Source organism: Xiphophorus hellerii, chromosome 11 (assembly GCF_003331165.1).
Source record: "Xiphophorus hellerii strain 12219 chromosome 11, Xiphophorus_hellerii-4.1, whole genome shotgun sequence".
Classification (NCBI taxonomy): domain Eukaryota; kingdom Metazoa; phylum Chordata; class Actinopteri; order Cyprinodontiformes; family Poeciliidae; genus Xiphophorus; species Xiphophorus hellerii.
Genome location: NC_045682.1, coordinates 25,239,206 through 25,263,037, shown reverse-complemented (window position 1 = coordinate 25,263,037; position 23,832 = coordinate 25,239,206). Strand labels below are relative to the sequence as shown.

Here is a 23,832-nt window from a genome sequence, read left to right as displayed (position 1 = left end):
AATTGTTAAAACACAGAATTTATTTTATTATGGGAGCAAATGGGAATTAATGAACTATGAATGAAAGAAGACATCATGCATCACCAGGTATTTATCTTAAATTTTGATAAATTTAAGATAAATTAAATTTATCTTAATAATGTGATAATATCATCACATTATCATCAAGTAATGTGATGATATTGTTCTGAAATACTTCCACTGCAGTAACAGCTGAATATATTTTGTTAATGGAGTATAAAAATATGATAAATGATCATTTGTGCAGTAGTTCATGTGCTGGAGTATATTATAGGAAAGGCCACTGCACAAGAGGAATAAGCAGTCAGAAACAAGAAACATTTTTCCTCAATGCACTGAACAATATTAGCAAGTTGTAAAATATGTAGCAGAGTAATATAGTTTCATATTTTTCACTTAATATGTTGTTTTATTTTTTTGTTTGGTACACAAACATTTTAAATATAAACACAAAGAAGACATGAAAACCCCAAATGTACATTTTTGTGTTTAGTCATTTGTTTCTTCCTCATAATTAAGGTTATGACTGGACTAAGCATTTTTTTTTATTATTGTGAAACTTACAGACTAGGTTTACCTAACTTTGAACTTTTCTAAAACCTGTAAAAATAAACAAAAAAGTCAGACAGATTTATTTTATTTTTAGCCACAAATTAACCGTCAAAATCAGTTTAGGTACAGAATGACAAATGTCATGACAGAAAAAAACTTTATGTAAGAATCTATTTCATTTCCAGGTTCCATTGTTTCTAATACTTCTTATTACAAAATGTGTTCCGAGTGGCTTTTACAAAGAGATCTGTTGCATTACAAATCAGTTCACTTATACTTGCCTGAATTTGAACAAGCACATTTCAGCAATCCAACATCTTATGGCTTACTGATTTTAAGAATTTTCTTTTCACCGCCTCATTTAAACCTTTTCAGGACATAAAAACAGACTTCCATTGTTATTTTTTAAACCTGTGGAGCCAATGATTCATCAACACCAGTAACAGGCGTCAGCTTTGTTCAGATCCAATAGGACGTCTTCCAGCTGCTCCGCGTCGTCTTGGAAGCGCTCGGTGAAGGAGCGAATCAAACCTGCAGCACTGCTTTCATATTCCACCAGCTCTACGTTCTCCCCTGGAAGCAGCACAGAGCGACACAAGTTGAACAGCAGAAAATAATAATTACCAGGATTTGGCAACACTACAACCATCATTTATTCACAACTTCAATTTTATGTTTGTCTTTTTAACACTGGTTGTAATAATCCATTTTTAGCCTCTGGTAGTCATTTAATTTACCTCCAGTCTGATTCATGTGTCTGTCACCAAACTCCAGCTTATTGCCACCGATTCTGGTGTTAGCCTGAACAAACATTTTACGAGCTTCTTTGCGAAGCAGCACGGTCTCACGCAGACGCAGGAAGTTGTGAGCGCCGGTGTCGCTGACAGCGGAGTAACCCTCGTAGAGAGCTCTGCCTCCTTCCACATCAGCGGTTGACTTAAACACCTGAAAATAAGTGGGGTCAGATTAGCCATTCATTGGATTTAGATTTCAACAGGGCAATAAAAGCAGAAATGATCAACAGCAGTACTTGAGAAATCATATGCTTATGGTTTAGATCAGACAATAACTGTAAAAATGAGAAAAACTTTATTATATAATCTTCTTGATGTGTTTTTCTATAACATAATCCAAAATAAACACTCTTCTTTGTGTTTGTAATGTTACAAAATGTCAAGAAGTTCAAGTGTAATTAGTCAGTTCCACACTAACTGATGAATCTTTGCTTTGCTCGTCAATTTTCTATAAACTTATAAAACATGAATGATAAACAGTGTATAATCAAGCTGCTGTGCAAGTCCCATGAACTGGATGTACCTGCAGTTTACAGAGGAACCTGTGGATGGCGTCCTTCCCCACGGTGCTAATCTTGCTCCGGTCCAGAGTGATCCGTGCGTCGGGTTTGCCGTCCTGCCCCTCCACCTCCTCCAAGCCCACCAGACCTTCCCCCGCCTCCAGCAGCACACGCAGGATCACGAAGCGGGCCTGCATGTGAGCCTGACGCAGACAGACACAAAGTAACCGACTGGAGTCTTCTTCTGACAATGATGTAAGCACACAGTCCAACTTCACATACACAAAGTATAAAGCATCACAGCCACTGCAAACTAATGATGGAAAAGCTGTGGTAAATAGTGTGTAAGATGACTTTTCATGTAAACACCAGATATCTGTGTGACTGAAAGTCCAGCTATGCCTCAGGTGGATGGATTACCTGTCTCCAGCTCTTGCTCTCAGGCGTGTAGAACTCCAGACCCAACAGCCCAGCTCTGACCATGCTCAGCCAGTTGATGTACACCGCATCCTCAGCCTCCTGAGCCTCATGGCCAAAAATACTAGGACACACACGCACACACACACGTAACTATTCACATACCGGATTCTTTCAGCCATAGATGGAGATGAACCAAAATAAAGTCGATCTTAAGGGTACAGATAAAGATAAACTTCTTGTCATCAAAAAAGTACCCTTACAACAACCAAAAAAAAGACTACTAAAACCAACTTTTAGAGGTTTTTTGTTGTTGTTTATCTTCTGGTGAGATTAAACATAAAACAATTTCTTTCTTCATAAGAAATTTTTGCTTACTGAACATTTTTGCAGTAATTTCTTGGTTAAAACAAAACATGAAAAATAATGGTAGATCTTTTCAGACCCCAAGTTTTTTTTTTTTACCATATCAGAACATAATATGTTCAAGTTCTAAACCTACTGAAATGTAACCTAAGCTGTACAAAACATTCAACAGGCTTCACAACATCGTTTACTGAACTGGAAATGGCTGTATGTGAAAAATTAAGCACCGCCCATGATTCAACAATTTCTAGAATAACCTTTATTAAAAATAATTAAAAATAGTAATTTATTAAACCTTTGTGGAGGAATTTAAAATTCTAAATAACTTCCTCAATTTCACAATAACGGTTTAAGCTCGCTTGAGGAATTATTGGCATTTCCGAAAAAGAGACTTAATGTACTGAAGGGGAGATTGAAATAAGTCCTGATAGCAAACTTTCCCATCTACAGCTAAAGCTGTGGCGTAACAGAGGCAAGAAACACTGAAAAATTTCACAGTCCAATATTTTCAATATATACATATAAGGTACTGTATATCTAGTATAAATTTGTTATACAACAGTACAAAGCATACCTCAGCACTTGCTTGTTCAGGCACAGATAGAGGCCAACACATTCAGCTCTGCATTCTTCATAGGAAGACGCAATCGTGGAGAATTTACTGTCCCATGTCTCGCTGCCCCGATACCAACTGGACACCTGCGAGGTAGTGGGGTGTCTTTAGTTTTTAAAGCCCAGAACACAGAGTTAGTAATGAATGTTAACTATTCAGTCAAAACTCACCTTTTCCCCTGTCTCTGGGTTAACCACGTTACTCTGATCGAAGTTGAACTTGCCACGGTCATCCTTAAAAAACAGGTCAACAAATTTTCATTCCATACACATTAATTTCTCTCATTAATGATCAATGAGAGAATCATTGATCATTAATGAGAATTAACGTAATTAATTCTTATTAATGAGAATTAATTTCTCTCATTAATGTGTAAGGAATATTCTAAGGGTAAAACAAACAAGTTGACTGACCTGGACAAACAGCTTGCCACTTCCATGACCCAGGAGCTCATGGAGACCAACCTGCACCTCAAAGGACAGACCCTTCCATTTGATGAACAAATCCTGAGGTAGAAAACAACATGTAGGATGCAATCAGACACATGTGGTCCTCCATAAGGAGACACTGTGTGTGAGAGCATGAGGAGGCCGCTACCTTGTCCTTCTCGTCAAGAAATGTGAGTTTTTCCTTCTGTGTGGCGTAGGCCACTGCCAGCACATTCCCAAGAGACACGTTTTTAAAGCCTTCTGATTGCCTGATGTCATCATCTTTATGCAGAAAAACAAACAGATAGGTTTATTGTTTTTAAAAAAATCTGGCAGACAGAACCCACATTAAGTTGGTCTCTGTGCACGTACAGTTTGGGATGTTGATCCCGGCTGGAATTCCACTGCCAGCAAATGTGAGAACATCCAGGGAAGTGAAGTCGGGTTTAAGGAAGGTGTCCTTCTCAAACTGCTGGGGCCAGGGCAGCTCAGGAAGCAGGACTTCTGCTGAGCTCACCAGCTTGGCAAAACGCTCGCTCATCGCCTTGTTCACAACGGCCACAAATCCTACACGCAAGGTCAAAGTTAGAAAAACACACACATTTGTTTAAACTATAAATATTTCACACACATCTAGAGCCTTTTGGCTTTCTGTTGGGTCCACAAAGTTTGAGACCAACAAATAAATCAATCCAAAGCCAGGGGAGATTTATGGGAGTTAAAAAGTTGGTCCTATTAAGGTCTGCCTAACTTATTGTTTCAACGTTTTCTAATTAAGTTTTATTCTCAATTGACAGCCAGTAATTAGCAAATACGGCCAATACAGATTTGACAATAACCTGCTAGAGAATATAAAATGACAAAACAGTTGTCTGATGACATGGGAAAATATTTAAAACATAAACCTTTTTTAGGTTAATAGGCTGGACAATAAATCAATAGACACCTGATCAATAACAATAGATGATAGGTCTGATATTCAATAATTTCACTGCACTCTGATCCAGAACCGCACAGCATTCTTCGAAATTTAGGCAGAGGAAAGGTTTGAATTTACTCACCCACTCTTTGGTTACCTAACAACAACCTATTGATTAACGTGGTTACCTAGCAACAGCTTGCTGAGTAACATGCAGCAGCAGTTTAAAGTTTTGCCACCATGCTTCATAACTGCTTAAAAATAAAAAAAACAACAACATTGTGGTGTGAAAACTGTGGATCAAACAGGAAAGGTCACGCTACAAGTTTGGCAGTATTTAAGATACTTAATTATCAATAATCGACTAATTTGAAATGCTTATATTGTGATACATTTTTCAGCCATGTCATCCAGCCTTAATTAATAGTTTAATAAACTCTGAAAACAAGACAATCCGTCACAAACTGAGATTACAATGATCAGTGGATTTAAGGCGAACAGTGGGTGACTGAGCTTCCTCTGCAGTTGAATGTTTATTGATTGTTTTTAGGATGATAACAGGCTTCCCACTGTAAAATGCCCCCACCAATCAGAATAAGCTCTTCATGGTGTGTGGCATTTTTACTTGCTGTAAGATAGCACAGCTGAATCAGTAATGATGTTTAAAGCAACAGAAAACAGCCATCAAAATGTTTTACCACTATGTTGATTTGCTTTTTGATTGTCTATTTATTCTGCAGTATATCCGTCATCTTTTCAGTTACCTTCAAACTCTCCTCGGGAGCCAAAAGGGTCTCTGTAGCTCTCTATGAAACCTATATAACTGAGAAAGTGAAAGAAAAAAAAGCAGCAAAGGAGAGGGATAAAAGTTTAAGAGATCAATAAAGTAGCACTGACTGTAGCTAGAGCAAAGGTCGATGTTTGAAGTGAATGCCCATTTTAAAAAAACTGTTTAAACAAGATTTATGAGGAGGTAAATCTTAATGAAAGTAAAAACTGTCAGTTATTTGTACACAACTCGGAGGTTACAAATAATACAAATTTGATCTAAAACGTGGTATAATTTGTAGGAAGGTTAGGTAGTGACTACTGAAGCAGTGCTGCGTTTCACCTCTCAACAATCGGCCCCTTGTCCTTGATCCAAAACCGTGAGCCTTCTTTGTGGGCTTCAATAGAACCAAATTCAAAACTGCGCCGGTACTCTTCCAGCATCTTCTTCTGGTTCTCATTAGCAGCATACGCCTGTTTAACATTAATACATAAAAGCAGAATGAAGAAAGTTGAAAGGAAAAACACAACTTCTCTGCATGTTTAAATTGGAAACATTCACCGACTTGGACTCTACTACATCAGTTCTTCAAATCCTAAAACAACATTGCTGCTAAGGTCGCTTATAATTTGGCTTTTTATAATCCTTCACCATCAATATGTTTGAGTAAAATTTTAACTGTATTTATAAACTAAATCTATTTAATCTTAATTTCTACATCTAAAATGATTTTGTTTTTATTGCTGCCAAAGACTCAAAACAAGAAAAGAAAAGCAGTCAAATTGTGTCCAGCTGTTTCTTCTCATCTCACCTGGGCTTCTTGGAGATAGTGGCAGACTTTTTCCATGAGAGGACTGTAGTCTCCCCTCTTAACAATGAACTCTTTGTCCTCAAAAGTGAAGCTACCGCAGGATGACCCAGCCTCCCCATCCACTGCACAGTCTGTCAAATAATGATGGGCATTTAATGTTCAACCTCTTCATTTCATTTATGTCATTCACTATATTTCTTCTAATTTGTATTACTAAGTATAATTTCAGATCCCAGGTCAACAGTCTTATTGATGGTAATATTTATTAGAAGGGTTGTTTTCCACCAGTTCTGACCTTTTTGAACAGCTGAAGCCAAGCGAACCTCGTAGCAGGATTTTCCTCCATTTTCCCTCTTGAACAGACGTGTGTTGTAAGCAGAGAGTTTCTGGAAACAGACAAGAAAAAACAATATTATAAAGAAGTGAATATTATCAACATCAATTAATCTACAAAACTGATATTGCAAGAAAAGACAGATTAGAGATATCTGCAGCCTGTTGTAACTGTACATGATTGGACCGTGAACGACTGAAAATGGATCTTCTTTTGAGCAAGAGATATTTCATCTTGTCAAAACAATGTCCCTATGTTCCAATATAGTGACTATTACATTATCAGTGTGTAAATAAATTAAAAAAATGCAACAATCTGTCTTGTAGAGGGCTGAGTGAGATGTACAAAAAATGTTTTTAACATCACTTTATTTACCGCTGTCCCATATTCCAGGTAATTTTACTGTACTTGTTGATTATAACACATTTTAGTTTTTATTTAACAAAGTAGAAAAATTTATATTTTTCAAAATCTATACAAATTTGTATCTCTAGGTAAGATTTTCACAAAATCTGACTGGTGAACCTCTCGTATAGATGTGGAAAGTCCAAGACTAAAAAAACAAAAACAAAAATCAGTTTCTAGAACACAATTTCAGAAAAAGAGCAGAATTATCTTGAAACAGATTTACTCACTCTTGAGTCCAGAAATCTTTGAGCCAGCTCCGCATCCTCCAGAGAGCAGTTTCCTGAGAAATAAGAGGTAATTCCCTGAAAACAAAAAAACGAAGGAAAAAAAATTAATGTACTTTAGGGTCATCCCTTTATAGAACTTCACAGTTCCCCAGCCATGTTTTGCAACAGCAAAAACAATAACTATGAAAATAACAGAAAGTAGAGCAACAATAATATTTACAAAATAAAGCACATTTTTACATGTGACTTAAATATGTCACTTCTTGTAAGGGAAATACATTTTAAACATAGTAACAAAGGCAGTTAGAGTTAATCAATAGAGTGCAGCTTAAAACATACTAACAGTTATGAAATCTGCTCAGTTTATATCGTATAAAATAATATCACCTCAGAAAATGGTATGAATATGTATTATATCAGATCCCACCTTATCGCCCAGCCCAAGTTGTTTCTGTCTGTCTTCCAGGGAGTAAATGAGGCATGAGCTACTGCCCCACAGAGCCTCCATCTCAGTGGGATTCTCCTGAAACGCTTGGCTGGCCCTCACCAGAGCCTCCAGCTTGTCCTGGATAAACATTCAACACATGTGCACAGCTCAGGTATGCACTACAGTCACAAGCATCTTTTAAGGTGACATGAAGCAGATTAACATTTACAACTAACATTTTATCTGTTGTTTACCTTTGGTAGATTTGGAATGAATTTGGTGTCTCCAAAAGACTTGTAATTGCCCATGTTTGCATATACACCAGCAGCATACACCAAGAAGGCCTACAGACAGCAAACAGAAAACTGCCTCATAAAAAGAACATGTTTTGTAATGACTGCAGTGTAAACAACTATGAAATATATGATTATGTACCTGGTAATCCTCAGAGCTGAGACCAGCTGCTTTAGCAACCTGCTCCAACTGATCTGGAGTCTGCTTCCTAAAAATCCTCTGCAGCAGGACAAAGATATTTGCAGACTCTGGAGAGGTCTGCAGCAGCACCACCAGACCACCATACCTAAGACAAAAAATAAAATTAAAATAAACTGAATCACCCAGGCTAGAACTTTCAGTTCCCCTAACTGCAGTCAATTTCAGTTCCCAAACATTGCGTTTCAGAAGCAGTCCCCGTTGACTGATTAATATTTTGTAAATCTTTCCTGACTGGAGGTGTGGAACTTACCAAGCGGCCCGTGACAGGTAGTGGGCGTACATCTTCTCCTGAGGAGACAGCAGACGAAAGGCCTCGCGGCAGTCAAGCGCTGAGATCCCAATGTCATTGGGGAGGTAGTACTGAGAGTCCACCATCTTTGTTCTGAGTAGGTCAATAATGCTGGAAAGGTACTGCAAAAAATTGGACAAAAGACTGAAGTAAGACAATAAACAGAGGAAATAAATGACATAGAATATAATATTAATAAAAAAAACTGACAGGATCCGTGTTAAATAACTCACACTTTGTAGAAGATTTAAAGTTTATCTAGGTCCTACAATGTGCCTCACAATGCATTTCTTTGCATGTACATCCCTATGCATGCGTTTTTTAATATCCTCTATAATCACAACTCAAGAATATGTTAGGGATGATGTCCAACCAAATGACACCTCCACAGGGGAAGGAAGGAAATATAAATCTGACTCAGCTATATCTCCTTTAAAAACTATTGTCACTTAGTTCTAACTAATATATCTGCAATTTTTCTCCCTGTCTCAAAGTTCTGCAAGCACACACCTTCGCTTTTGGCATGTTGAGTGCATAAAAAAACAGCTTGTAAACCTATGATTCCTGCAAAGTGGGATTCCTGCAAACCAGGATTAACTAGAAGTGCGAGCAAAACATTTTACAAGCTGAGCCATCATCAAGTCGTATCACTGTGCAATTATACAAGGATGGTCAACAGAAGGAGTGTAGCCTTGAAATGGCAGCTCTTCAAAACTCAGTTAACTCCATGAGAAATCAAAGAGGGTTTTCCTATAGAAATACTATTTTTTAAATTTTCAGCCATGTTCAGCCGATTTGTTCTGGTAAAACGTTAATGTTGCTTTTATGAGAACAACTGTGTATTTAAACATCTCCTCCTACACTGGGTTACCCAGGTGAATAACTTAGAATAACCAAGAGCTGCACATGATGTTGTTGTTCAATCCATATTGATAAAGTTTGCAGTTAAGTATGTTAAAACATCATAAACCATCCATACAATTATGAAAAAAAACATTCATTCGCTAAGCAAAATATTCCTACTGTGAGCAACTACAATACATTAAGTATGTATTGTAGTTGCAAAACATAACAAAAAACATTCCAAAAATGAAAAAAATGAATCGGGAATAAGACAAAGACAGATTTAATAGAGTCTTGGTAAAAAATACAGTCGAACGTGCAAACTTCGTTGACATAACTTTAAAAAGGTTTCTTCTAACAAACTAAAACTGATGCTTTTTATTTTGCAACCTAACTTGATAAGATAAAATCTAACATATCTAGTCAGATTTAGTTGGATCACAACAATATTAAGATGAGTTCTGTATGTGGCATTAAGTAAGTTTAATGTTACTTGTGTTTTTCCCCTTTAACAAATGCATCATAATAAAATGTCTTACACTGCACTCATGTTTGGTTTGAAACCAATCTGACTGCAAATGAAAAGTGAAAGAGCTTGCCACATGGATATTTTCAGTGTTTAATTTCATACAGTTTTACTTGAGAAAGCAGCAAAAGATATTTTGTTTCCATAAATTAACTCATAAATCTGGGGGCTGATTTCCTTAATGTGTAGGAAGTTATTTATGCAATAAGATCTGAGATTTCATGTAAGTCGAGATTCAGCTAGGATCTTGAACTGCTGCTAAATTTACTTTGTAATAATTAACAATTAAAAGTTTCTGCAGCTTTTTTTCCTACATTAGATGTTTTTAGGACACTTAAGAAGGACTGAGAAGCACACAAACAAAGGCTAACAGATTTATTGCATCAAGCACACAAGGGTTTTTGAGCCAGCTGTTGAGACATGAGACAGGTTTAAGAGGAACCAGTCTGGAAAAATTGTTTTCAGTTTCGATAATGACGGTAATTACCCACTCTTTTAACCACCAGCAGATCTTGTAAGTCTTTTTAAAGTACAAGCTGAGTAAAGGCGAGAGTTAACAATGTGAACATTAGCTCCTAGCGGCTAAAACCTGCAGAGTCTGTAGAGTACAAACACACTGATACAACTCCAACTAGAACACCCCACATCACGTCTTTTAACCATGTATGAAAATAATCACATTCGTTTGTCTTCTAATGAATACTTAATTAAAAGGGTCCAGATGAAATGGAAAAATCCATTACCTCAAAACTGTTAACGTCTCCCTCGAACGTCAAAGTGCAGTCTCACGCTGTTCACTTCCTGTGCTCATTCAGCGCTAGTCCCGCCTCTCAACCAATAAAAAGGTCGTATTTTGTAGTTGACTTACATTTTAACCAATTAGAAGGTAGGGACGTTTAAAATTGTAAGATTCCTAACGTAGTACTACAAAATCGATCAGACAATCATCAGCATGTAGCTTCTCATTAGCCACTCATGTACACACAACGAAACAAACAAAAAATGTGCGATTTTTGACATACGCTGTTATTAATGAATGACATCACACATGTTTGCATGACGAGGTGGCCGAGTGGTTAAGGCGATGGACTGCTAATCCATTGTGCTCTGCACGCGTGGGTTCGAATCCCATCCTCGTCGAAATCTGCATCTTTTCTGTGATATCATAAAATTTTGATCCATATTTTCTCCCACTCTCATATGGGGAAACTGATCACACTAGCCTTTTTGGTCATTCTCACGTCACCAGATCAAGAAATGCATGCACTAAAAAGCAATGTTTATAGAGAACTTTGCTAAACAATCAACAATCAACTTGTGAAAAACGGAGATCACAGTATCATATAGAATTTAGATACGCCCACTAATATCAATAACTCAGTGCTCCCTACCATTCATTACTTGAGCTGCTTCTCCTTTGAACAAATGAGTTTTGTAGAAAAAGAAGGTAATTTGCTGCAAAAGTCAGAAAACTGAGCCTTCATGCATAATTACCTCCTGAAATTAAGAAACTGACTGACAGCTTAAGAGAATTTCTTACGCTCAACTTGTTCGCAAGTTCTTTTTTTCACTAATTTTGATTGATATGGTCAGGCAGAAAGATTTTGTATGGTCCACTTCACAAATGTTTGAAACTACATGATAAGAAAACTTTCATGACCACTATAAATTTTGTTTTAACCTTTAATGAGAGAGTCCAAGCCTGTGCCCAAAATTTGGTGTCACGTTCCCACTAGCACATAATAAGTTGTTAATTTTGCAGGAAAATATAGTCATTTTAACTACATTTTTGCAACTTTAGTTCATTCTAAGACGTGTCGTATATGCCACGTGCTTGCTACGAGCAGCCCGTTAGCTAGCTAGCTTAATGACCAACAACGCAAAACAAAAAGATTCTGTTAAACCTACAAAACGCGTCTTGTTTTCTCAAGTGAATTCTAAACCGTTTAACTAAATAAACAATAAAGTAAAAACATGCTCACGGGTTTCATAAGCTGCATTCGTGTGAGGAAATTTCTTCAACCAGGACCGCTGCTCTACATAATGCTGCATTTGAGGACCCAACAAAATTTACAATTTCAGTCAAGATATTCGGGTTCCTGTTCGGTTACTACCTCGTTGACGTCAGGCAAGACTAAAGCAGACTTCTAATACCTTCAAACAAGTTTCAAATGGTAATTATATGATACTTTAAGCGGTTGCTTTAGCATTGGCTGGTTATTTAAAGTGAATCAGATGTTAAATAAAGGAACGAGGCAGTGGGCGAGCTTTCTACAGAAAACCAACAATTTAAATAAATAACTAATACAGGTGAGGAGTGATGTGAAAAGCCAGAATATTACAGTCAACAGTATTTACTTGACTTTTAATTGTTTCTATCAGCCTATTTTACAGAACAAATAAAAGTTGCACCAACAAGACCATTGTTGTTTAATCACTTTAAAGAAAATGACATCCCACACACTAGTGTGACTAGATTAGTGTCTGTTGTTTTGTGCTTACCTGGAAGTAATGCACCAATAGAGAGAGGGTATTCTCCATGAACGATGTATTGACCATACCAGAAATAGGTTCACTGTTCCTACCATCAAGGTCATGCTTACCATGAAGACAACCATGAACCTCCTTTGCCAAGAGTTCATGGAGATGCTAGCCAAAGACGAGTCATCTTGGAAAAAAAATACATTCTTCAGAAAAATATGCAGATTAGGTAGAGATTGGGAATTTGAGACTGACTGGAAGAGCAGGAGAAAGGAAACCTAATGGGAGCCTTGCTGCATTTCAGAAGCTTCATATATATATATATATATGTATATATACACTGCTCAAAAAAATAAAGGGAACACTTAAACAACACAATATAACTCCAAGTAAATCAAACTTCTGTGAAATCAAACTGTCCACTTAGGAAGCAACACTGATTGACAATCAATTTCACCTGCTGTTGTGCAAATGGAATAGACAACAGGTGGAAATTATTGGCAATTAGCAAGACACACTCAATAAAGGAGTGGTTCTGCAGTTGGGACCACAGACCACTTCTCAGTACCTATGCTGTCTGGCTGATGTTTTGGTCAGTTTTGAATGTTGGTGGTGCTTTCACACTCGTGGTAGCATGAGACGGACTCCACAACCCACACAAGTGGCTCAGGTAGTGCAGCTCATCCAGGATGGTACATCAATGCGAGCTGTGGCAAGAAGGTTTGCTGTGTCTATCAGCGTAGTGTCCAGAGGCTGGAGGCGCTACCAGGAGACAGGCCAGTACACCAGGAGACGTGGAGGAGGCCGTAGGAGGGCAACAACCCAGCAGCAGGACCGCTACCTCCGCCTTTGTGCAAGAAGGAACAGGAGGAGCACTGCCAGAGCCCTGCAAAATGACCTCCAGCAGGCCACAAATGTGCATGTGTCTACACAAACGGTTAGAAACCGACTCCATGAGGATGGTATGAGGGCCCGACGTCCACAGATGGGGGTTGTGCTCACAGCCCAACACCGTGCAGGACGCTTGGCATTTGCCAGAGAACACCAGGATTGGCAAATTCGCCACTGGCGCCTTGTGCTCTTCACAGATGAAAGCAGGTTCATACTGAGCACATGTGACAGACGTGACAGAGTCTGGAGACGCCGTGGAGAGCGGTCTGCTGCCTGCAACATCCTTCAGCATGACCGGTTTGGCAGTGGGTCAGTAATGGTGTGGGGTGGCATTTCTTTGGAGGGCCACACAGCCCTCCATGTGCTCACCAGAGGTAGCCTGACTGCCATTAGGTACCGAGATGAGATCCTCAGACCCCTTGTGAGACCATATGCTGGTGCGGTTGGCCCTGGGTTCCTCCTAATGCAGGACAATGCTAGACCTCATGTGGCTGGAGTGTGTCAGCAGTTCCTGCAAGATGAAGACATTGAAGCTATGGACTGGCCAGCCCGTTCCCCAGACCTGAATCCGATTGAGCACATCTGGGACATCATGTCTCGCTCCAGCCACCAACGTCACGTTGCACCACAGACTGTCCAGGAGTTGGCGGATGCTTTAGTCCAGGTCTGGGAGGAGATCCCTCAGGAGACCATCCGCCACCTCATCAGGAGCATGCCCAGGCGTTGTAGGGAGGTCATACAGGCACGTGGAGGCCACACACAATACTGAGCCTCATTTTGACTTGTTTTAAGGACATTACATTAAAGTTGGATCAGAATATAGTGTTATTTCACTTTAATTTTGTGTGTGGCTCCAAATCCAGGCCTCCATTGGTTAATAAATTTGATTTCCATTGATGATTTTTGTGTGATTTTGTTGTCAGCACATTCAACTTTGTACAGAACAAAGTATTCAATAAGAATATTTCTTTCATTCAGATCTAGGATGTGTTATTTGAGTGTTCCCTTTATTTTTTTGAGCAGTGTATATATATATATAAATAATTAGTAGATTTCCTCAGTGCTATTTGTAAATATTCTTTATTTTTTATACATTGCCATTACCACTGTTCCGTTGTATCCAAACTAACAGGAACACTGCTTCCAGACTTTGCTCTGTAGTGAAGTTAATGATATACTGATATAATACTTATGAATAGGATGAGATCATTTTGTGATGTTGCTGGAGAAGGGGTGGGTTTTAATAAGTTTATACTTCTACCCACTCCTTAGACATTTATTATTTATTGCATTTCTGTAATTTTATTTGTAACTTGGAGCAATCCATATGAGAATACAAAAAGTTAGTATTCAAATTTGTCTGTGACAGGTTTCCTTCTGTTACACTTGACTTAAAGAGCTACTGTTTGAAATAATATTCTGACATCTGATGTGATTTGTACAGTTTTTAAGGATGACGAAGACAGGAAAACCGTCTTCGTCATCGTTATTGGACTCATGTTATACAGCTTATGGCCATCAAAATCTGTGACCAGAGTGATCCTGGCTATGTAATCGTTAAATATTGTTATAAATACACTCAGATAGTGGCAAAGAGGTGGCAGAACTCTGAAAACCAGTTGTGTTGAACTCTGACATAATTTACAGTTCTGTACAGTAAGGTCACAAATTATTACTGTATGGTAAGGAGACGTTTAGGTTTACCACCGGGAAGAGAGTCAGAAGATGGAAGTCTGTCATCCAGTCACATGTCCACTGATTCCTGTCTTCAATCAAAAACTCCGGACAACCAACATATTTGGGAAAAAAATCCCCTACAACTGTGGTTATCATACGGTAAGTAAATTTTTTTTATTGTATACAATAGATTAAAAAAGGCTATGTTGCATACCAGTGACTGTTGAAATTTTTAAGTGTTTCACTTAAGTTTTTGTTACCTATCTTAATATGTAAGACAAAAACAGACAATAATTCGAAATGGCTATAGAACACTGGAAAGAATTTAATGATTTATTACACAAGTTTATTTAATGTTGTTTTTCCACAGTCAGCTGAGCAGGCAAATACAACAGGGATTGAAGCAGAAAGCATGCCAGGTGCAGGGAGCAGCACAGGTGTACCTAGGGCTACAGCAGATTCAACCCCACAAACCAGTTCAGCTTTAAAAACAGTTAATCCTGCTATGCACAGGAGCTCAAGCATAGTTGAAGCTGCAGCAGATCCAGCCACACAAAACATTTCAAGTGTAGGCACAGTTCCAGCTGACCAGACAGCGCAGAGGAGCTCAAGTTCAGGGAGCTGCCAACTTCCCACTATGTCAGTCAGTCAAACTCCAAATCAGATAAAGTGTGCATTATGTAGTGAAGACGTCAATGTGGAACTTTTCTCTGAACATTTATCTGACTTTCATGCAGAGCAATGTTGTGAACATTGTGGGAAAAAGGTCACGGGTGCAGTTGGTTTGTTTCATCATATTGAAGAAGGTCATGAGCCACCAGGCAAAACATCACCATCTATGCCAGACCAACATCAAGCATTTAAACTACAACATGGGATACCAGCAACTTCACCCCGGAAACCAGCAATACTTCCCCATAAACCAGCAACACCTCCCCAGATACCAGCACTTCAGCCACAACAGTGCCTTGCAACAGTGCAACACCCCAACTCCTTCAGTTGCTTCTTCATCTATTCCCCACCTTAGGCCTCCGGAGGTGAATTGGGTCAGCTTTCTTCCCAAGAAGTTTTTGCGGGTCATCAAGCCAGCAGACCAGCAATGGATTGCACAGTGCCTTTATAATCCTACTGGACAGTTTAAACAACACTTCTCACAAAACTGGTTTCATCCACCCCGTCTACCAAAGATAACGAATGCACCTCCAGATCCCCTGGTCTACTTCAGGCAGAGGATGTTTTTATGGGCACCTATGCGAATGTGGGGTATTTCTCTGAAGTGTCATCAATGCAACACCAAGATGCATCACTCTGGGATCTACACAAAGGTCAGAGAAGTTATAGATCTTGATTCAAGATATTATTTGATTGGGGGAGATTATCCACGGTGCAGTAAAGGCATGATTCCTGTTTGTCCATGGAGCACAGAGGTGCTAAATCAGTTAGATCCTGCCCATAGAAACAGGTTTCCAGCCATTCTCACCACACAAGTGGCTCTGGACAAAAGGTGTGTGACTTTGCTGAGACTACGAACTGTTGGAAATAGCTCCAGTTATATAAGGCAAACATTAAAAGAACTGCACAGTGAGGAGTGGGCAAAACGCACCATCGAGTATCTGTTTGACTGAGCTTCACAAAAAGAAGAGCGCCCTAGCTAGGAGCCATGACGTGATCTCAGAATCCACCAGTTTATCCCCTTTCCTCTTGCACAGTGGTTTGAGACTCTGCATGCCAACGAAATACTTGGTCACTTGTCCAAGATGAAGGGTGTCATCACATCAAATACGGCAGAGTTTTAAAGCTTGACTAAATCAAAAAGGTATAGTAAAACACCTCTTATTTCTCCATTCTGATTATAATTTGCATTCCAAATTATAATCAGATAATAATTGGGGTTTTTGTTGTTGTTTTTACCAAACAGACCATCTAGAAACTTGCTGGTGGAATTTCTGAGATGGCTACATGGATGACAAACATCATGATTATGGCGAAGTTCTAAACTGTGCTGACCACAGGTGAAGGAGCAGGGTTGGAGGAACTGTGCCAGTGGATTGTCATGCGCTTCCAGAAAGCTGGGGAACCATAGCCACAAATCCTCTGTTTTCACAGTCTGCTGTAGTGAATCAGGTTTGTGATCTTCAGTCTTTGTTGCACTTCATTGTAACAGGTGGCACCACAATATGTATGTGGTGATGTGGTGTTTTTATACAGGGCCACACGTTCCGGTGGTAGCGTTGCCGGGGTGTGTGGTTGTTCAACGCCACAGGTGGCTTTATACATTTGTCTGTTTAATTAGATTGAAAGGTATGTTTTTGTTTTTTATATTGTTGATTTTTATGGTAGATAGGGCTACACCAGATCTTTCAAATATGACTTAGTGTTGGTTTATGCAATGCAGTGTAGAGTTTTTAATGTAATTAGAGTGATTTCATAAGCATTTAGTTAATTTTTGTTTTTACAGTTCTATCACTGCTTCCTGCTGTCCTTTACAGTTTGATTTTCTTTATTTTTGTTAGTCCACCTGTCAGGATCTGTGTTTTTCTGTGTTTATTTAGAGTTTTCTGTGTCTCCGTGTTGTCCTGTTCTCCCCTTGATCATTCCCAAGTGTGTCTCGTTTCTGTGATTACCCTCTGTGTATTTGCGTCCTCGTCCGGGTCCTTGTCTTGCAGTCGTTTGTGCGTGTCGTATGCACCAGTCTGTCTTGCTGTTCCTTCGTTTAGCCTGTTGCTACCGACGTTGAGCCCTGGCTTCTGCTCAGTCGTGCTGCCTGGTTTTGTGGACTATTTTCATCATTAAAAGATCATTTTCTCACATCTACCTGGGTCATCTGCGTCTGCCTCACCACCTCACACACCGCATTTCATGACACCACCCAGCTTTGGATCGTTTGTCTTCCCTTAGTCTTTGTGAGGGCGGGCTAACAATTTTCCATTTGTTTTGTGTTTGTATGTCCTGCGTCTCGTCTTTGGGTCACTTCCTGAAATACACACATTCCATATCGCTGTTAATCCTAAATATCTCAGACCCAATCCTGTTTGGTGTGTGATCTTGAGTTTGGATTGTATGTAATCATTCTGCAGTGAATCGAGTGCATTATAAGTTTGCAGTGAACAATTGTAGTGGTTTACGCGGGTTTGTCCACCTGAAGTGGTGTTTGAATGTTATTGGATTGACAACAAATGAATGAATTTAACGGGAAATCCACTTATTTATGTAACAATACAGATTAACTTTATTGTTGTTTTATTACCCTTCGACTTGACGAATTGTAGCATTTGTTTGCAGTTCAAAGTTTAAAACATTTTAAGATCACTTTAATTATTGAAAACCCAATCTAAAAAATGTATTTTCTTCAAGGTATTATGATCTGTGTAAGAGTTTTATGTGACAATATTAATACCTTCGTCTGTGAGTCATCAGGAAAATTAAATGCTGTTGAATTTATTCATTTGTGTTTTATTTATTTCGGCCATGGAAGATTAATGTGAGGCTTGACATCTCTCATTACATGAGACGATTCACAACTGGTCTCATCACACAGCATCATCCTCTTTGTGGATCTTTATGCTCCAAGTTGTAGTTTATCCCTGCACGTGTCATCTGTGCCACGTGCCTGCTACATGCAGCCCGTTTGCTAGCTCGTTTAATGACCAACAGCGCAAAACAAAAAGACTCAGTTAAACCTACAAATGCGTCGTGTTTTCTCAAGTGAACTCTAAACCGTTCAATTAAAAATAAAATACATAAATATATACTCACGGATTTCTTAGCCGCTTTTTATAAGGTGCTCTTAAACACCGCTGCTCTACATAATGCTGCATTTGAGGACCAAACGAAATTCACAGTTTCAATCAAGATATTCGGGTTCCTGTTCCGTTACTACCTCGTTGACGTCAGGCAAGACTAAAGCAGACTTCTAATACTTTAAAAAAAGTTTCAAATTGTAATAGCAGATCGTGAAACTGTTTCTTTATGATTCTTAAGGCGGTTGCATTAGTATTGGCTGGTTATTTACACTGAATCAGATGCTTACTTAAATGTTAAATAAAGGAAGGAGGCAGTGGGTGATCGTCCTACAGATGGGCGGTGGAGTGATGTGAAAAGCAAGAATATTACAGTCAATACCATTTATTTGACTTTTAATTGTTTCTGTCAGCCTACTTTACAGAACAAATAAAAATAGTTTTATTTGTTCTGTAACACATCCTGTCAATTTCCTGTGTAAATATTTGACAAACTTCTCTGAGAATAACTGTCCATTGCAAACATAATGTAATGTCTTTTGTGGCAGAGAATAATTAACAAGAGCTGTTTACTTTAATGAAAAAGGTAAAGCTTTATTTATGTTAGAAGATATAAAATGTTTTAAGAGGGACTCAAAATGGCAACAACTGAGAGCTGGCATCCAAGGCCAGCCCAGGCCTCCCCTGCTTAGCTCAGCGAATGTCTTCAGGGCTGGCAGTGCTAGTCACTGCAAACAGCACGCTCCCACCTGGTGCCCAGCTAAACAGCACAACAACAACAAATGAGTCTCTCTTGTCTCCACTCCTGTTCCCTTTTATCCCCTCCCACACAGGTGAACCCAATTACTGCTCATCAGCTCCAAACAGCAGCAACAACCCTGCGTGTTCGCCACAATAATAATGATTTAAATATTCATTGCAGAACCACTTGACTAACTATGCTAGAAGTCCACTAGTTTTATTCCATTTTCAAACTTGACTCCAAACTTTCTGATTTACAGTCAATAAATTTAACAAGAGAGTAATGCCAAGTGGTTGGACATTATCATTTTTATTTTAAAGACCACGCTGTGTTGAATCAGTTTTTTTTTTTTTTATTGAATTTGTGAAAATGATAGTCAGCTATTTACAAAGGCTGTGCAGCAAAAAGTATGAAATCAGTCCTTGGTATGAAATCCAGATTGTACATTTAGTGAGCAAATTTGTCACCAGAAACCAGAATAATGTTAACAAACATGTAAAGAAATTGTTTTTGTTGTTAATGAGAGAGTTCAAGCGTGGGTTTTGCTTTCCCTCCTCTCTGGGGGTGTTGCAGGGAGCACCCAGCGATAGCAGTCTGCAAAGCTGAGACTCTTGTCTACTGCACAGCTGGTACAGTAGACGATTCCCAAAGCCAACATCACCACCAGGAACACGCACAGAGGGACGAGAAGAGCCACCAGTAGCCAGCTCTTGTCATGCTTGCGTTTCACATCATCAGATCCGTCTTTAACCGCTGTTGTACTGTTGGTTTCACCTGTACTGTCTATTTTAGGTGTCTCAGCCTCCTCAGTCCCACTTGTGGGCTTCTTTGCAATTTCAATTACTTTCTGATCATTGGAGTTGCCACCTCCTGTATGAGTATCATCTTCAATGTTGTTGCCTGTTCTCATCTTTTGGGTTGGGGATGAGGCTGTCTGGTATTGCTTTGGTGATAAGTGATCCCATTGGTTTAGGTGGTTATCTGACTGATGAGCCATGTCAGGGGTGGGTCCCTGAGGGGAATCTGTCAGCCAGTTGACATTAAAGTTGACATCAGCTTTGAAAAAGGGATCAAGAGTGGACCAGGGAGTATCCAGATCATCGTAAATACTGGGGTCAGGGTTCAGAGTGGAATATTCTCCGTCATAAGTTGAAGGTTGGCAGGTAAGTCCGTCCTTCTTCAGTTCAAAGCCAAGTTTACAGTTGCACTGGTACCCTCCAACAAAGTTAATACACTGCTGGTCACAAGGTGAATACTCTGTGCACTCATCCAAATCTATACATTCTCCTTCGCTGTTCGACACAAAGCCAGGCTCACACAGACAGTTGAAAGAACCCTCAGTGTTCTGACAAGTCCCTGCACAGGTGCCTTCATCCAGGCACTCGTCTATGTCCACACATTCATCTGTATTGTCTGGCTGGTATCCTGGGTAACAGGTGCAGTGAAATGTGCCTGGAGTGTTGACACAAAGTTGCGGACACGGCTGCTGTTGGCATTCATCCACATCCAAACACTTGCGTCCATCTGGACCTATTTGGTAGCCTGGGGGGCAGGTGCAGCGAATGCTCCGAGATGTTATTGAGCAGTCATATTCGCAACCCATATCCACACAGATCCGATTGACTGGGGTCTTGTCTGTGGCAAAAGCAGAATCTGATAGCTCTGGAGGGTCAGTTTGGCTCAGAGGGTCCAACTTGCAGCTATAGCCATCTTCATTTAATATGTAGCCCTCAGAGCAGAAACAGTAGTAATCCTCATTCCTGTTCTGGCAGTGCTGCTCACATTCATTCTCACCGCTACACCAGTCCTGGGTTTGTCTGGGTGCACCGGAAGAGCAAAGAGGGGCATCTGTAGACCAACCCACTGTGCCATCATCTCTTTCAATACACAGTGCTGATTCCCTGGAAGGTGCATCTGGATTTGAGCTGTCTGTAGGACATGGCATGTCAGCTACAGACCCATAAGGCACATGGGTCAATTGGGTACTTTTGAAATGAAATGGGGTTTCATAGACAGCGGGACCTCCACCCTCATCCTTCAGGGGTGAACACATCATGCTGTAGGTGTACTGGCAAATAAATCCATCCAGTTTCATGACGCAAGGTCCTTCAGCCCAACGGAAATTCTCGCCGCTCTCTCCTGCGGCGTCAGACGTATGCACAGTCATGGCCACACAGCGAGGTACTGCACAAGTGTTGGGCATTTCTTTACGGATCCAGTTGGAGAACTGAGCTTCCTGGTTTCCTGTTAGAAGAGAAGGACAAACCCCTAGTTAGTTTTCAGTCTTACTTTGGATCTAACGTGCTAGAGTTGTAATTTTCTGTAACTTTTTTTTGTCGCCCTTTTCTTTTTTTTCAGGCTCTATGACAGATTTTGGGTTGACATAGCATCAAAACATTAAGTCGCCTTGAGAAAATTGCCAACATAACCTTTGTCTGGAGTTTAATTTTCTAACAAATTAATCCAATTGCATTTTTAAAATGCCTGCGCTCTTTGGGCCCATTGGGGTTATTGATGTGGGACATATTCTGCAAGAGTGAGAGTCATATTTTTTACCACTAGATGTCGCCCATATAAAAAATAAGTCTAATGTGGAGTTTAAAATGCATTATTTATGTGGGAACAGGTCTTTTTGTCCCCTTGTTATTTCCATTTATGGAGGTAGAATCAGTTTCTCTTAAATTGGGAGAAATTGATGATCTCTGCAGGATTTAAACAGATGCTCTTAAAACAGTGCATCTGATTAAAGTGGTGTATTTAAAACCTAGATTTATTAAATACTCTCATTTGGGTCAGACATTTTCAGTCATCATGTGTCATTTTGCATTAATAAAACCAGAAAAGTCTGCATGGCGAGGCGCTGACTTGAGTAAGTTAGAGTTATTTAGTCATGACGGCATCACAGAAGTAAACAGATTGTACAACTCTTAAAAACTGGATGCCCTTCTCTACCAGGAGAGACACATCTGTTTTCTGTCAGTGTGTATAATGACTAAATCAGACTGGGTGAGTAACAATGGGGTCAAAAAGAGTAAAAATCTCCAAGTTGCACCCAGTCTGTCTGAGAAATAAAAGAAGATAATGGATTAACCATACCAGGAGCCCAAAGCTCAGCCAACTGACTTGAGTGTCAATTTCTGACAGGATGGGGTGTGGCAAATTGGTGCATTACCACTAGGCTTCTTACCAGTAGCAAGGCATGCAAAAGTTTTCAAAGTCTTTAAAGTCCTTTTAATGATATGCCAAATGTGTTTTCACTGCCTGTATTCTGAGGAGCAAAGAATATGATGCTACCCTTGGCTATTACTAAGGTAAAACTGCAGGAGACTAAAACAACTGGTTCTAGTCAGCTTTTTGATTAAAACCAACAAAAGGTTAGAGATGTATGCTTATTTGCTTAAATTGGGATAATATTGTAGTTCCTGTTGGAATCAAAACTACTACCTCTAGTAAAAAACTTGCAATGCAGTTTCCTCCTTTATGCGTCACTGTCTCCAGAAAGAATAAACTGGAATTGGTTAACCTTGGAATCAGCAGGTCAGACCTCTAGAAAAACTTGAACATTTCATGTGCCAATCAGAGCTTCTTTGTAGCTACCCATTAAACAGAATGACTGATAAAAAAAAAAGAAACAAAATATGTGAATTGCAAAAGTCAAAAAAGGTGAGACTTTGCCTGTGACCCAGACGAATCCTCTGAGTGGTTTTGTGGTTGAACACTGGCGTGGAGGTCGATGCAGCCCGATCCAGAGACGAAGCCTGGCCCTTGATCCATGCACAGCAGTTCCTGACAGCAGGTTGTGAACCACACCCGCCGCTTCACGAGTGTACATCGTCACCAGGGTTCCACCTTGATCCAGGCAGGCCTGCCTAGCTTCCCTGAAGGCCTTCTTCTGTAAGAAGACGGCAAAGCATCCCTCCTGGTTGCAGATGGCGTCCTTCTCGCCCAGCTGGGCTTCAGCTACTTGCTGCTCCCCATCAGGCTCCTTCATTCTCTGGCCCTGACTCCCAGGAGCCACACAAACTGTCAGCAGCCAGACGATATACAGGAGAGTCATGCTGCTGCAACTGCTACTACTCCTTTTGATATTTAGCATTGTCAATAATGCAATGGTGGAATATAACCTAACATGTATATTTTAGCAACTTTTTAACATAAATATCCTAACAATGGAAAAAACTGTTTATCAACCTCTAAAACTGAGCCAAATTTGAGATTTTTTTCTCAAATCAGAATAGGCATCTGTAAATGATGTTAACCGGAGAAAGACCCCTCCAGTGTAAACCAGACAAACTTTCATTCAAGCTGTCAGTACTGCTGACAATTTAAAGATTTTTTTTTTAAAACATGAACAAATCCCTGCATAAACTCCAATTAAATCCTGCAAAATTGAAAATACAGTCCAGTTATCCAGGTCCCAGAAGGAAGGATGAATTGTTCCATAAATGAACTCAGTAAATATCCGGAGCAGAAACCCTGTGCTATATCTGATCCCGGCTCCTGCCTCTGCAAGGCTGACTTTCAGACTGAGCATCAGGCAGAGAGACAGACTTGGGGAGGAC

The 23,832-nt window shown here is 39.6% G+C and overlaps 3 protein-coding genes and 1 non-coding gene across 5 annotated transcripts; 2 read left to right on the top strand and 2 right to left on the bottom strand.

Annotated features, from left to right (window-relative positions):
* Nucleotides 1-642: 642 nt before the first annotated feature.
* On the bottom strand, nt 643-10,583 carry dpp3 (dipeptidyl-peptidase 3). Its single transcript, XM_032576692.1, has 19 exons — nt 10,483-10,583; nt 8,332-8,492; nt 8,022-8,166; nt 7,841-7,930; nt 7,587-7,724; nt 7,160-7,234; nt 6,486-6,576; nt 6,191-6,321; nt 5,722-5,852; nt 5,375-5,433; nt 4,064-4,258; nt 3,861-3,973; nt 3,677-3,769; nt 3,434-3,496; nt 3,225-3,349; nt 2,288-2,408; nt 1,891-2,070; nt 1,311-1,518; nt 643-1,146 (listed from the first exon to the last, which is right to left on the bottom strand). Exons 2-19 carry the CDS (start codon nt 8,454-8,456, stop codon nt 1,004-1,006), a joined length of 2,226 nt encoding a protein of 741 aa, XP_032432583.1. The 5' UTR covers nt 8,457-8,492; nt 10,483-10,583; the 3' UTR covers nt 643-1,003.
* A 214-nt stretch (nt 10,584-10,797) lies between these two features.
* Nucleotides 10,798-10,879, top strand: trnas-gcu (transfer RNA serine (anticodon GCU)). The gene has a single exon. It is a non-coding gene; the product is annotated as a tRNA-Ser (tRNA).
* A 3,909-nt stretch (nt 10,880-14,788) lies between these two features.
* On the top strand, nt 14,789-16,944 carry LOC116727977 (uncharacterized). Its single transcript, XM_032575685.1, has 3 exons — nt 14,789-14,947; nt 15,526-16,604; nt 16,707-16,944. Exons 1-2 carry the CDS (start codon nt 14,837-14,839, stop codon nt 16,411-16,413), a joined length of 999 nt encoding a protein of 332 aa, XP_032431576.1. The 5' UTR covers nt 14,789-14,836; the 3' UTR covers nt 16,414-16,604; nt 16,707-16,944.
* Nucleotides 16,945-19,563: 2,619 nt separating this feature from the next.
* cd248b (CD248 molecule, endosialin b) lies at nt 19,564-23,832 on the bottom strand. 2 transcript variants are annotated; one of them, XM_032577316.1, is made up of 2 exons: nt 22,946-23,832; nt 19,564-21,517 (listed from the first exon to the last, which is right to left on the bottom strand). In XM_032577316.1, exons 1-2 carry the CDS (start codon nt 23,364-23,366, stop codon nt 19,800-19,802), a joined length of 2,139 nt encoding a protein of 712 aa, XP_032433207.1. In that variant the 5' UTR covers nt 23,367-23,832; the 3' UTR covers nt 19,564-19,799. The 2 variants fall into 2 exon arrangements, with proteins under 2 accessions (XP_032433207.1, XP_032433208.1); XM_032577317.1 differs by having other exon boundaries at nt 19,564-21,514; nt 22,946-23,831.